Source organism: Ochotona princeps, chromosome 17, assembly GCF_030435755.1.
Source record: "Ochotona princeps isolate mOchPri1 chromosome 17, mOchPri1.hap1, whole genome shotgun sequence".
In the NCBI taxonomy this organism is placed as follows: Eukaryota; Metazoa; Chordata; class Mammalia; order Lagomorpha; family Ochotonidae; genus Ochotona; species Ochotona princeps.
Window position 1 is genome coordinate 52,483,077 of NC_080848.1, and position 13,831 is coordinate 52,496,907.

The 13,831-nt window shown below is 51.0% G+C and overlaps 1 protein-coding gene across 3 annotated transcripts in view; it reads right to left on the reverse strand.

The window, feature by feature from the left end:
- The window catches only part of NTN1 (netrin 1), a 160,246-nt gene that overhangs the window by 31,024 nt on the left and 115,391 nt on the right, over window positions 1-13,831 (reverse strand). For 2 of the 3 annotated variants that reach the window (XM_058676184.1, XM_004594749.2), the window contains exon 5: window positions 13,432-13,485. In XM_058676184.1, coding sequence (XP_058532167.1) covers window positions 13,432-13,485 — 54 coding nt within the window. Of the gene's footprint in view, window positions 1-13,098; window positions 13,323-13,431; window positions 13,486-13,831 lie in introns of those variants that run through there. The other variant, XM_058676185.1, reaches the window with a different exon arrangement.

Sequence of the window (13,831 nt, forward strand, 5' to 3'; positions counted from 1 at the left end):
GAACACCCAGCAGGAAACCAGGATGACATCCCATGTGCTGGATCAGTGGCCTTACAATGACCTTAAGCCCACTGCCCCCAACGTTCCACAAACTTCTCATGTAACAGCAGGTGTCCTTCTCTAGCCTCTCTCCAGCACAGACTGCTAGCCTGCTCCAAGTACTGCAGTAAACCAGAGACCTCCCATCTGCCTGTCACCTCCCGGGGGTCCCAGACTGCAGGCTCTGCACCTGTTGGCCACAGAGGCCAGGCTGGATAACCTATCTATGGGCTGAGCCCGGCAGGACAACTCAGAATCACCCTCTAGGGAAGCTGTTCAGATAACACCGTGCTGGGCAATATTTAACAACTAGAGCCTGGGCAAGAAAAAGACACTCTTTATTTGTAACATTGGCAACAATTTGCCAATGAAGGAGGCATAAAGCATTTCCGACTCCTGGTGCCCCTGGGATGTAGGCAAAGAAAAGGCTTTCTCCTTTCCTCCATCCCACAGCATGTGGGCACCGAACAGTTGCAACACACACTTGTCACCAACTTGTTCCCAGGGAGATGCTGGCTGCCCAGAGCGGGAGCACAGGAAGAGGTGGTACCCATTGCCCTACCGACATGTCCATCGCTGCTCATCCCCGGATCCAACATCTTTGCAGTCCCCGTTTCCGAATGACTTGGGCAGAGGTAGGGGACTCGCTTGCTGGGGCCACCACACTCAGAGTCTGAAGAGCAGAGAGGAGGGTGGGTGGGGGTGAGAGAGCAGGGGAACCGCAGGGGCGGGAGACTAGGGGAGAGGAGGCTGGTGCCTTCCACCCCCTGCTGTCCCACCTCGGTGCTGGACTGGTCCTGCTGGAGCTCCTGGCTGGTGCCCATGGATTCTGGTCTGAGAGGAAACCAGATGGCTCCTTCAGCCTCAGTCTCGTCTCCTGAGAAGACTGGGCCTAGGGCTATGGGGGCTCGCAGGGCATGGTAAAATGCACAGTTCAAGCTCTTTAAGGACTGACTCTGCTGTCATTATTACTGTTTTCTCGTCACTTTCAGTGCTTGAGATCCAGCAGCCGTCACAGAGACTCCCGTGGGTATTGCCCAAGCCATGGGCTCTGGGGTGAATAAGCTTTGCTCTCCCCAGCTCAACAGCTATGTGTGTGTGTGGGTGGGTGGGTGGTGGGGGGAGGGATATCCCACCAGATGAGTCGGACAGTTTAAGGGCCATAAAGGGACTAGCTGCTAAAGGCCTGGCCAGAGTACGTGGACCAGTGGGGTCACTGCACACCCTCACCACAGAGCATCCCAAGACCTGAGGAATCTCCAAAGCAGGGAAGGGGGCGGGCTGCACATTGGGGAGGAGCTGTGTGGCCTGCACCCCTCCCCACTTGTCTCAGCCAGCAAGGTTGCTGTGAGTGCGGTGTGCCACAGGGGTGGGGATTTGAGAAATGCCATGCCTCTGTCCTCCTGACACCTATCACGTGCGCTCATTTCATTCACTGTCCTCTCACCCCTCACAGCCCCGGTGGGGAGAGCTCCCAAGAAGGGCTAAGTATTCCATTCCCACTTGTCCCTCTGGCCTCTCAACTCATTTTTTTATCCTGCTTGAGCTGCTCCACTCCACCTGCCAAACAAACAATAGGTCCCGAGACCCATGCCGCAAAGGGCTTCCTTCGTGCCCCTGGGGGTGACGAAACAACTGGCTGTGAGGGGCAGGGTGGGCAGGGGCTCTCCTGCCCTCCTCCTGTCCCCCCTTACAGCTACTCTGCCCTCTGCCCTTGCCCTTTGTCCAAGCACCAAAAAGAAAGAGAGGAAGAGAGAGAGGAAAAGGCAGCCAGGAAAAGTGAGGGAACAAGGAGGTAGTGGAGAGAGATACACAAGAAATAAAAACAAAGAAGGGAGTTGTTCAGGCTGGCCAGAATCAAGGTCTCCAGGCCCAGGGGATGCGCACATGGAGCTGGACCACACACAGGTGCCATTTCTGGGGGTTCCGAGTGGTCAGATACATCAGCAGCTCCACACAGCCCCACCTATGGCTTGCTCTCAGCTCATCCCAGGACGGAGTGAGTGGGCCCTGCCCTACTCGCTGGGTCCCCAGTGCCCTTTCCCGGACAGGCAGCCCCAGCAAGCTGGGCTGACGACACCTTAGTTTAACTCAATGGTTCCCCACCAGTGGCTCTTATACCCCAGGAACACTGGATAGGCTGGGCGCTGACATGCAATGCGGGAGGCTGTGGTTGCAGGTCCCACCACGGCAAACTCTCGCACCCTGAGGTCCATGAGCCTTGCTTTATATGCCTCCCTTAACTGAACACCTTGGCTTTCACCATGGCGAAGTGTGGCAAGGAATGAAGATGGTCTGATTGCCCACCCTCACCTGTGGGAAGCCCCGAGCTCCCACCCTGCAACAGTCACAGGCTGTACCTCAGCCGCATGAGCAGATGTGGGTACAGCCTCCTCTTGGAGGGCGTGTGAGGTTCATGACAACAGCATGGGCCACGTGGCTGGTTTTCCCACACCCGTTCCAGGTTGTATCACTCTCAGAAATGGCCCCGAACTGGGGCCTCCAGATGAGTCCCTAAAGATGCATTGCCTGTCAGTGAACATACTAAGGCATTCCAGAACACAGAATTTGGGCTAGTATAGGCCATTAAAGAATTTACTGCTGATTTGAGCAGGCGTCACCTCGGATGCTCTAAAATACATAGGGGTGAAATGTCATCACATCTACACTTATAAGATGACTTATGCAAAAAAAGTCTGTTAAAGCAAGCCATGGAAACCGTGAACCATTAAGTCTTGGTGATGGAAACGTGGCTGTCTACCACTCTTGGTGCTTCTGGAATTCTCAACCAAAAGAGTTAACAATGAGTCAAACTCCTTAATGTACAAGAAGTTCTCAAAGTTGACAGGAAATGTGTATCTTGAAAAATTGCATCAAGCTCAGAAGTCTTTGCATCAAGCATTTTTACATTCTAATGTGTCTATGATCTTTTTGAAGTCCCCTCGTACTAATTTGTGCAAAAACGGTGATGAATTTCATTTTAGGTTGAGCTAAGCAGTATCAGGGAAGAAGGTCCAAGCAAACCAATGGTTAGACATGTTCAAGGCGCAACACAGCCTCTTGCGGCCCCAGTTGCTTCCACTTCATCATTACACAAGGCCAGTGATAAGTCACACCTATCTGTCAACGCCACAGCAGCCCTCTTAAATACTTTCAGAGGGAGCACACGGACTTCTATATAACACACATCAGGATTTCTCAGCCTCGGTCTGACGGGTATTCAGGGCTTGACAACGGCTTGTCATCAGGGCCGTCTCAAGCAGTGCAAGATGTTCTGCAGCCAACCCTTCAACCTCACCCAGTCTCTGCCCATGACATGCCCACGGCTCCCCTCCTCCGCTTGTGATAAATCGAAAACCTCTCCCATGAGGACCCCGCCGCAAACACCAACTGGGGACTGCACAGTTCTCCTGGTAGGGAATTGTCAAACTATCCAAGGATAATTCAACAAGTTTGTGGAAAGCAGAGATGTATTTTGCTGTAAAATAATTGGAAAAATTGGACATCTATGCTGGTTTTTCAAAAAGTTAGTAGCAAATGTGTATCATGAGCATACTGTGCGTGGACTCCAAAAACTTTTGGCACCAGAATAGATATGTTCATTCTCCATGAGCTTTTTGAAGTGTCTTCCCATGAACTTAGTGAATGTATTTGGAATGCCCCGTACAACAGTCTTTCTGCCCAGCAAAGGTGACCCTCACACAGTGATGAAACAGGTGAGCTTGCAGCATCCCATATGGACACCAGTTTGAGTCCTGGCTACTCCAGTTCCCATCCAGCTCCCTGCTAACGCACCTGGGAAAGCAGAGGAGGGTGGTTGACGTGTTTGGCCCTCTGAACCCATGTGAGAGACCTGAATAGCTACTGGCTCAGGTTCGACCCAGCCCTGGCCACTGTGGCCATCTGTAGAATGAAAAAGCAGATGGAAGACCTCTCCAATTCTACCTCTAACTTTGCTTTCAAGCAAGAGTAATAAAAAGTTGACTCTCTCCTGGGTCAATTGATTTTATCACTTAGCAGTAACGGTATCTTGCCATGTCAATCTTCCCCTACAACATAATTCTATGAATGTGCTATAAATGAGTAAGTAGAAGTGCAATGAAAGACGTACAGCTCATCATAGCCGTCAGTGCTATGTCAGGATGCACCTCCGTAGACTAAATTCTACAAATCACCCTTCATCAGACAACAGTGAGATACCCCACCAACACCACAGCTGCTGTGTAACCCATCCCCACAACTTTCTTCAACACTGACAATTCCATACTTGCTAAATAGTACCCAGTTTTCAGTGGTGCTCTTGCTAACATTGTTTCTTAAGGACTAGTGTGATATTTCATAAGTTCATTGCCATATGTTCTGATTCTCTGAATTGCTGGCTTACTTTCTCAGTCCAATTTGTGTTAGGGGCTTTCTGTCTTAAAAGATTGGGCCTGGCACAATAGCGTAGTGGTTAAGGTCCCGGCCTTGCACGCGCCGGGATCCCATATGGTCGCCGGTTCTAATCCCGGCGGCCCTGCTTCCCATCCAGCTCCCTGCTTGTGGCCTGGGAAAGCAGCAGAGGACAGCCCAAAGCCTTGGGACCCTGCACCCGTGTGGGAGACCCAGAAGTGCTCCTGGCTTCGGATTGGCTCAGCTCCAGCCACTGCGGTCACTTGGGGAGTGAACCATCAGACGGAAGATCTTCCTCTCTGTCTCTCCTCCTCTCTCTATATCCATCTTTAATAAAAATAAATAAATCTTCAAAGATTGTGGGCCCGGCGCCATGGCCTAGTGGCTAAAGTCCTTGCCTTGAACACACCGGGATCCCATATGGTTGCCGGCTCTAATCCAGGCTGCCCCGCTTCCCATCCAGCTCCCTGCTTGTGGCCTGGGAAAGCAGTCAAGGACGGCCTAAAGCCTTGAGACCTTGCACCCATGTGGGATACCCGGAGGAGCTCCTGGCTCCTGGCTGCGGATTGGCACAGTACCGGCCGTTGCACTCACTTTAAAAGTGAATCATTGAGGGCTTGGTGGCGTGGCCTAGTGGCTAAGGTCCTCGCCTTGATCCCATATGGCTGCTGGTTCTAATCCCGGCAGCTCCACTTCCTCTCTCCTCCTCTCAGTATATCTGACTTTGTAATAAAAATAAAATAAATCTTAAAAAAAAAAGTGAATCATTGGATGGAAGATCTTTCTCTGTCTCTCCTTCTCTCTGTATATCTGACTTCATAATAAAAATAAATCTTTTTAAAAAGATTGCTATTTTTACTTGAAAGCAAATTTAATGAGAGAAGGGGAGACAAGAAAAAAGATTTTCCACCTCCTGGTTCACTCCACAAATGGCCACAACAGACTAAGCTGAGGTGATCCAAAGTCAGGAGCCAGGCGCTTCCTCTGGGTCTCCCACAAAGGTACAGGGTCCCAAGGACTTGGTCCATCCTCTACTGCTTTCCCAAGCCATGGGAAGAGAGCTAGATTGAAAGTGGAGCATCCGGGACTTGAACCAGTGCTCATATGGGATGCCAGTGCTTGATGGCCAGCCTGTTGAGTCACCGCACCAGCCCCAAGAACTTTCTCTTTAATAATTGTAAAAGCTCTTTCTTTGTTGAGGTGTCTTCATTTTTGCTCAGACAAGCCACCACCAGTCTTCCCAGCTTTTAATCCACCTCTGGTCCTGCCTCCGGAGATTTCTGCCCCACACTTTTTCCCATTTGTACCTACTCACAACCTTTCCCTTTATGATTTCTTGTTTTTGCCTCACGTCTTAGAAAATCACCCTCATGAATCTCAACTGAACTCGAACTGTGGTTATGCAACAAGGTGGAGTAATCCACCATGGGGGGAGGGTGTGGGGAGAATTTCCAGTACCTATGAAACTGTGTCACATAATACAATGTAATTAATGAATTAAAAAAGAAAATCACCCTCATGCCAGCACATGATTCTTATTCTGGAGCTTTTAAGGACTCGATAAAGACACAGAAATTGTTGAACCACTCGTGGCACACAGCATGAAGTAGAAATTGAATTCTGCTATGGTTTTTAAGTCATGTTCCCAGCCCCACTTACTGAAGGATGCAACCTTTTCCTCCCTGATTAACAGTCACAGCTTTACAACTAGTCAGGGCTGGAGTTTACACTGGAGTGTGGTTCTGGATTTTCTACCCAGCCCCAGTGATCTCTGTTCCTGTGCCAGTAACACACTAATTTAAACAGCCTGTTTACAATACTTTTAAATATCTGGTAGGGGGAAAAAATCACCCTTCATTAATCTTTCAAAAAGAAAATTTCTTGGCTATTCTCATACATTTATTTTCTAGCTGAACTTTAAAAATCACATCCCACCCAACTGGTATTTTGACTGGAATTCTGCTACATTTACAGATTACTTCTGGGAAAACCGATCCTTGCAGAATTTCGAGTCTTGCCCTCCAGGAACACAACTAGAAGCCCTGTTTCTGCTGGTCTTGCTTAGTTTCCCTAGAAAGGCCTTGTCGTTTACTTCAAGTACTCTCTGAACTTCTATTGCTGTGTTGATTTCTATGTGCTATTCTAATTGAGGAGTTGCAGGTTTTTGGTGTGTGTGTGGTGGGGTGGATTGTGTGGGTGTGTGGGTGTGTGTTTTGCTATTTGTTATCCTAAAATGACATGCATTCATTGAGCATGTGCTGTAGGTCAAACACCTCACTGTGCATCATGCACTAAACGTGACAGTCTTGTAACTAGTTATTGCTGACACAGGAAAAGCAAGCGACCTTGAGGTGTGACAACTTTCAGATCTGACAGTTTTCAGTTGATTCTCAGCCATTAGATTTTTGTTTAAGAGATACGGAGGGCCCGGCGCCGTGGCCGAACAGCTAAAGTCCTCGCCTTGAACGCCCCGGGATCCCATATGGGCGCCGGTTCTAATCCCGGCAGCTCCACTTCCCATCCAGCTCCCTGCTTGTGGCCTGGGAAAGCAGCCGAGGACAGCCCAATGCATTGGGACCCTGCACCCGCGTGGGAGACCTGGAAGAGGTTCCTGGTTCCCGGCATCAGATCGGCGCGCACCGGCCCATTGCGGCTCACTTGGGGAGTGAATCATCGGACGGAAGATCTTCCTCTCTGTCTCTCCTCCTCTCTGTATATCTGACTTTGTAATAAAAATAAATCTTTAAAAAAAAAAAAGATATGGAAAGTCCATTCATTGGTTCTCTTCCCAAATACCCACCAAGGCCTGGGCTGAGCCAGGCCAAAGCTGGCGCCAGGAACGCAATCCAGGTATCCCACATGGGTAGCTGGAGCCCAACAACTTGATCCATCAACAGTGCCTCCCTGCATCCTCATTAGCAGGAAGCTAAAATTTGATGCTGGAGCTAGGTATCAGATCCAGACACGCTGACTTAGGATGTGAGCACCTTAACAGGAGTCTTAAATATGGGGCTAAAATGTGCCCCCTGCCCCCATCCTTGCTACTTTTAATGATGCCCACCCACTTTCAGAAGATGTATTTATTTGAAAGGTAGATTTACAGAGGGGACGAAAGAGACAAACAGATCTTTCATCTGTTGCTTCACTCTCCAGATGCCCACATGGCTGGCGCTGTTCTAGACCGGAGCCCAGAGCACCGTTCATTTTCTGCTAGCTGACTCCTCTGCCCGTCTCTACTCCAGATGTCTATGACTGAAGGGACAGAATTCTGCTGACTGTCCTCCCAGTCTTACCAATGCACTAAAACCACCACACTCCAAAGAGCCCCTTCTGATACCTGCAAAAACTTTGGGGTTTTAACTCCAAGCAGATACCACAATGGTCTTATCTCCTCATAGGATGTCATAGTACATATAGGCAAAGATAATCATGATGATTTTTTTAAGCTCAACCAATAACATCACTGAGAAGCCAGCTGACCTTGGCAGGAATCCCAGACAGGCTGCTTGCTCATGTTTCTTCCCATTTAAAAGGGGGACTGGGGAATAATAACCCACTACACATGGGCAGAAGAGAGTCATTAAATGGCCAATAATGTAAAGCATGAAGACTCGTGCCCATTAGGGTGAGCTTTATGGACACACTGACCATTCTTTGTTCTATAGCCAGAATCCATTTATCTGTTTAAAACTAAATTTTTAACTGAAAGAAAGATCATCTCGCTAGTTCACACTCCAAAAGCCACCTAGCTTCATCTAGCACTGAAGCCAGAAGCCAAGAACTCCATCTGTATCTCCCAGGTGGGCGGCAGAAACCCAAATATTTGAGCCATCACCTGCTGCCTCCTAGGGTGCACATTAGCAGGAAGCTGGAAACAGAAGCAAAGCTGATTTAGAACCCAGGCACTCTGACAGGGAATGCAGGTGTCCCGAGTCGAGGCTGAACCATTACACCAAACACCTGCCCCTCTATTTACCTTTGATCCTGAATCTGCTCTTGATGAAGTCGATGGCCTCATTGGTCATTTACCACAAAAGCCAATTCCAGACAGCAAAACACCCTGCTCCAAACCAGTGCCCCCGTCCATTGTACACTTCCTTTCCCAGTAACCTGAGCTGCCTACAGAGACCCCACCTCCCACCACTGTGGAGTGGGGGTGAGGTGTGTGTGTCCCTCCCTAGAGACCCAGAGAGCGACCTTCATCAGAGGGCTAGGAGAGGAGAGAGCGGTTGCAGGTTCTGCAGTTGAAGCAGTAACCTCCCCCAACCCACTCCCTAATCTAGTGTATGCAGCTGGAAGGCAACGGGTTCTGGCCTCCATTCCCAACACATTTACTCATCTAGTCCCGCTTAGATAGCGGGGGCTAAGATATGCTCCTGCCCTCAAAAGTGGACACAGATGTGAGTGAGGCCACAGGAGAGGAACATCTCCACCAGTGTTGGCGCCCAGAGTCTCATCTCAAAACCTGGATTCCATGCTCCCCAGTCCTGGAGCAGCCGGATTCAGAGACGCAGACCTGGAACACTTTGAGTTGTTTTTTTCAACTGTCACAAAATAACCATAAGATTAACATTGTCAAGTATGCAGTCCAGTAGTGTGACGTCCACTCACAGTACTGGACAGCACATCATTTCATCCAACAGCCACTCTCCCCTACCCTCACATCCACTTTTTCCGCATGTGCCAATACGCAACGTTTCCTACAAATGGAAACACACACTACATAGCTTTGGTGTTTGGCTTTGTTCATTTGACACAATGGTTTTGAGGTGCACTCCCACACACACCCAAAAACATACCATGGTGTATTTTTTGTCGCCAGTCCGCCGCTCCTTACTGTGGCCGAACAACATCTCATGGTGTGGGCCTGTTCATCCACCTATGACACTTGGGCCATTTCCACCTTTGGGCTATCATGAAGTACTTGGCCTTGAATTCTAGTCCTTACCATTCTGCCCGATTCAGGGTCTGACATCACCCTGCGGGAAGCAGCCAGCTGGGTGGCTCTGAGCCTTATGCAGCCCAGCTTGTTATTCACCAAGTCCTCCTTCCAGCAGACTCCCCACACCTGTCCACACCTAACTGCCTCCTGCCTGGATTGGAAGCAGCTGCAGCAAAACCATGGCTTGCCTCAACCACCCTGATCCTGTGGTATCCATTTCAAGAGGTCCTGTCCGATTTCTTACTATGCATTTAAAACACATCCATCACCGGATCAAAGACTTGACTTGGATCACTCCACTTAGTTCTCCAACAGCTCTATGAAGCAGGGACAGTTAACACCATTTCACAGAAGTTCAGGCTTCTCATTTCAGCGTCTTTTCTTCCCCCAGCACTTTTCCCCAACACCTCACGAAAGACGCACTCAACACTCATCAGCGCATTCTCCCCAACTTCATTCCCTTTCCAGGTAATCAAAGTGTATAAGCGAACAATTCAAGATGCAACCGGGTCTATCCAAAGCCAACTTCCTTCAGGGGAAAACGCAGAGCGGCCGAGAAGCCACCAGATCCAACCTCTCTGAAGCCTTCTCCACCCCCATCCCCAACCCCACCCTCCCACACCTGGTAGTACCTGGGCTGGGAGTTCTTCCAGTAGGTTCCACCGAGTCCTCAAGGGCTGCCAGGATCCCTAGGCTGTGGGAGCGGTTAGCCAAAAGGCACACCACTAAAGAACCCCAAACATGGTGGGTATAACAGGACACATGGCAGGGAGACAGGACTCAGGACTCCAGTGGGGGAGGTGGGAGTGCCCAGGAGTTGGCCGGCTCCTCACTTCTCAAACCTCAGCCCTGAGTTCCGCTCCTTCTCGTAAAGGCACCTGCACCCCCTGCCAATTCGAGGACGCCAGCAAAGGTACCACCCTTCCTTCTTCCAGTTATACTCGTTCCACTTCCGGGTCAGAAACCCCACCCCATGCAGTGCAGGGGTGGAGCCAGCCCAGGTGGGTCCCGAGAGCCCCTTGCGAGCATGGCTCTTCCTACACTATTCTCCATTTCAGCATGGGCAGCCCCAAAGCAGCAACAGAGCAATGCTCATTCCAAAAACAAGCAACAGGTGCTGCATGTCTGGCTCTCACTGCCCGCTCCCAACTCAGGTGTTAAATATTTACCTGCGCACCGGCCCCCATCTGCAACAGATCACACGAGAGACACCAATCCACTGGGTGAGGTCAGGGGAAGGAGGACAAGTGGACATTTTTGAGGACTGACACCCCAGCAGCAGGGGAAGCTTCCTTTCCTGAGCTGGGAGTCTAGGCACAGAGGGCCGCCAGGGGCAGAGGGGACAGGGTTTGGGGGGAGAAACAGAAAGTTCGAGAAGAATTAGCGTTACCCAAGTGCTGGGGCTATGAGCAATCAACCTCACATGTCCTGGCTCCAAATCAAGTGCTGCAAGCGGCTGCACATCACCAATCTGCAAGTCAAGATCTTCTCTTGGAGTAGCAGCCAAGGTCAAGGAGGGCGGCTGTCCGTCTTGTAGCCTCAGGTGTGCCAGGGGAAGGAAGGGAGCTCTGTCCCACCCAGTGCTATGTTCCTGGCTGCCTCTCCCCCACCCCTGCTGACCCCCAAGCCATGACCAGGCAGGTGAGGAGCATTCCCCAAATGAGCTGGCCCTTCAAGGGGACGAGTTCAGGGTGAGGTTATGTCCATCAACTTTCAGGACAACATTCCTGGCTTATTAATCTCTCCCTTCTGTTGCACAGGCAAAAGTAAACAAGCCTTTCTCAGGCAGCCTGGCTCAGGGGCCTTCCCTATTTAAACAACAGCAAGAGCCGGCAGGTTTGCAGGAACTGAGTGTCTAGGTCCTCCTGCTTTGCTGGGAATTGGGGGTTGGACGAGGGACCTTGTCTCCTGCCCATACCTCCGGCTAGCCAGCCAGACTGCAGCGGGAACCCCTCATCTCCTCCCACCCCAGGCCAGTGCTTGGTCCCTAGGGATGCCCACAGTTCCCAGAGAGAGACAACGAGCAAGCAGAGGTATCTGGGGGCTGCCAAAGCCACAGACATTGCTGTCAGCTTCAAACCTCACTCAGTCTCTCTGTGGGCAATGCTCTACATCACGGGGTATGTCTGCTGCTTGCTGTGGCTGAAAGCATATATTAAAAAAAAAAAAAAAAAAAGACCCTGAAAGAAAAATAAACAGCAGCCAAATCTAAAGGGGTCAGAAAAGTAAATGAACCAGCCAAGGTCTGCCAAGGGATACACCTCGCAGGCCGATGCAACAGGTGTTGGTAAACAGTTACTTGGCAATCTTGGGCCTGGTACAGAATGCAAAGCCACCAGGTTTGCTATCGGTTTTTGTGGCCTGTGTCAAAATCTTAGAAGTTCCGCACTTTGTGTGTGTGTGTGTGTGTGTGTGTGCATGTATGTTTTATTCCCGCCCCCTCATCTGTCCATTTCTTACTTGGAAGGAAAAATGTCAACCATCTCTGCAAGAAACCTAAATTGAAGCTGTGGGGCCTGGGGAGATTGGAGGAATGTGTTGGGAGGTGAGGCAGTGAGGAGGTAAGGAGGTGAGGAGGTGAGGCAGTGCGGAGGTGATGCAGTGAGGAGGTGAGGCAGTGAGGGGGTGGCAAGAAAGACCGCGCGTGCTAAGATCTGACATGCAGGAGATTAAAAGGTACCGGCCAACTTGGAAAACAATCTAAGACCAAAAGGCATCCTGTCCCCTCCCGGCTGCAGGCAGTGGACAGCCTAGGAACGGATGCATTCTGAATCTGTTTCCTCCATGTGCAGGGACTTCATTCTGAAACACTCAGGCCACCTCCCGGCGTTGCAGGCTCCCCCACGCCTCCTGATGGTGCTATCTGCAGAGGGCGGGGTCCCCAGAGTGGACACAGGTGTTCATGCTGGGGCTCCCATATGAACTTATGGGAGAACCCCAGGACCAGGGCTCTGGGTACTGGCCTGGACTGCTCTCAACTGGGCACCCCCTCCCCAACCCACCAATAGGGCTCTGTGCTCACTGCATGCCCAAAGCGAGGGCTGCACAACTATTCTTGCATTAAGGACTGCCAAATCCCAGGGACACACCCTTCCCCAACCCCCTAGGATAGTTCTGATGCCAGAATAAATACCAGTGGTCCCCAACTTACAATGGCAGCGCTTCACAATTTTTCAGTGTGCCCACGACGCAAGAGTGATACACGTTCGGTAACAACCACACTTGCAAAGCCCAATGTTGGCCCTTTCCTGGGCTGGCAAGAGGCAGCACCACCATCTCTGGCCATGCTGGGTGGCACCCATCAACACTACCTGCATTGCTGGGCTAGGATGTGTATACCAGCCATCTTGACTCACGGCATTTTCAACCCACGATGGCTTTATCAAGATGTCATTCCACCTACCCAGGGCTACAACAAAGACCAAGCAACACCGACGTCCTCTCATATACAAAGAGCTTAAAGGTTCACAAAGGCTGGGGGTGGCCCAGGCTGAAGCTGCATCTCCCACATGGATGGTTGGAACCAGACTACTGGAGCCATCACACGCTGCCTCTCAGGGTGTGCACTGAAAGGCAGCGGGAGTTAGGAGCCAGAGCTGTGAGGGGCACAGGTATCCCAACCACCACCACTAGGCCAAACACTCAACCTCTGCTTCTCTTCCCGACGGTTATACATCAGGATCCAGCAGCAGGTGTAGTAACTAATTTTGAAGTCATCACAAACATTCAGAATGCGAGGTCTACACCACCGACAACGCGACGCGAACATTGCTGTGACTCCTACCGACGACCATGCCACTGTCGCTGACGACAGTTACTTGGCTGCGATGGAAGCTTCTGGGCTTTGAGGACCGCTCTTTTTGTTTTCCACGATTAGAGTTCAGTATCATTCTTAGGAGCCTCAAAGACACTGCCTTCATCCTCTTCCTTGCAGCCCACGCAATGCCTGCTGGTGGGTGCAGGGGGCAACTAGGTCTTCTACTGCCCCTTTCACCTCGAACCCTTCCCACCCCACCCCAGAGCAGACGGAAGAACCGGGAAGCTCCAGGCTGGCTTACCTTCAGGCACCTCCACAGTGCTGGCCGTGGTGGTTGGCGGGGCCACGGGGATCTCTTTGGTAGGGTCAGAACAGAGAGGGAGAGAAGGCAAGGCAAGACATTACTTTTGAGCTGGGAAAGGCAATAGGCCCAGCCTGGGCTCTTTCCAACCTTCCTGGGCCCCGTTCTCTCTGGTCCTCTCCCGTGGCTCAGGAAAGGGAGAAGAAGAGCCTGGGTCAGGTCCTAGGGGTATGGTGGGAGGGGAGCTGGGCACCCTCGGAAAGCTGTCCTTTCCCACACCTGGCAGGAAGGTCATGGCTGCAGCAGAGTGGCAAGAAGGTGGGAGTGAGCTGGTGGCCCTGGGGCCTTGACCTTGCTCTCAAGGCCTGGTGCCCACCTTTTACATGCACAGGGTCATCAA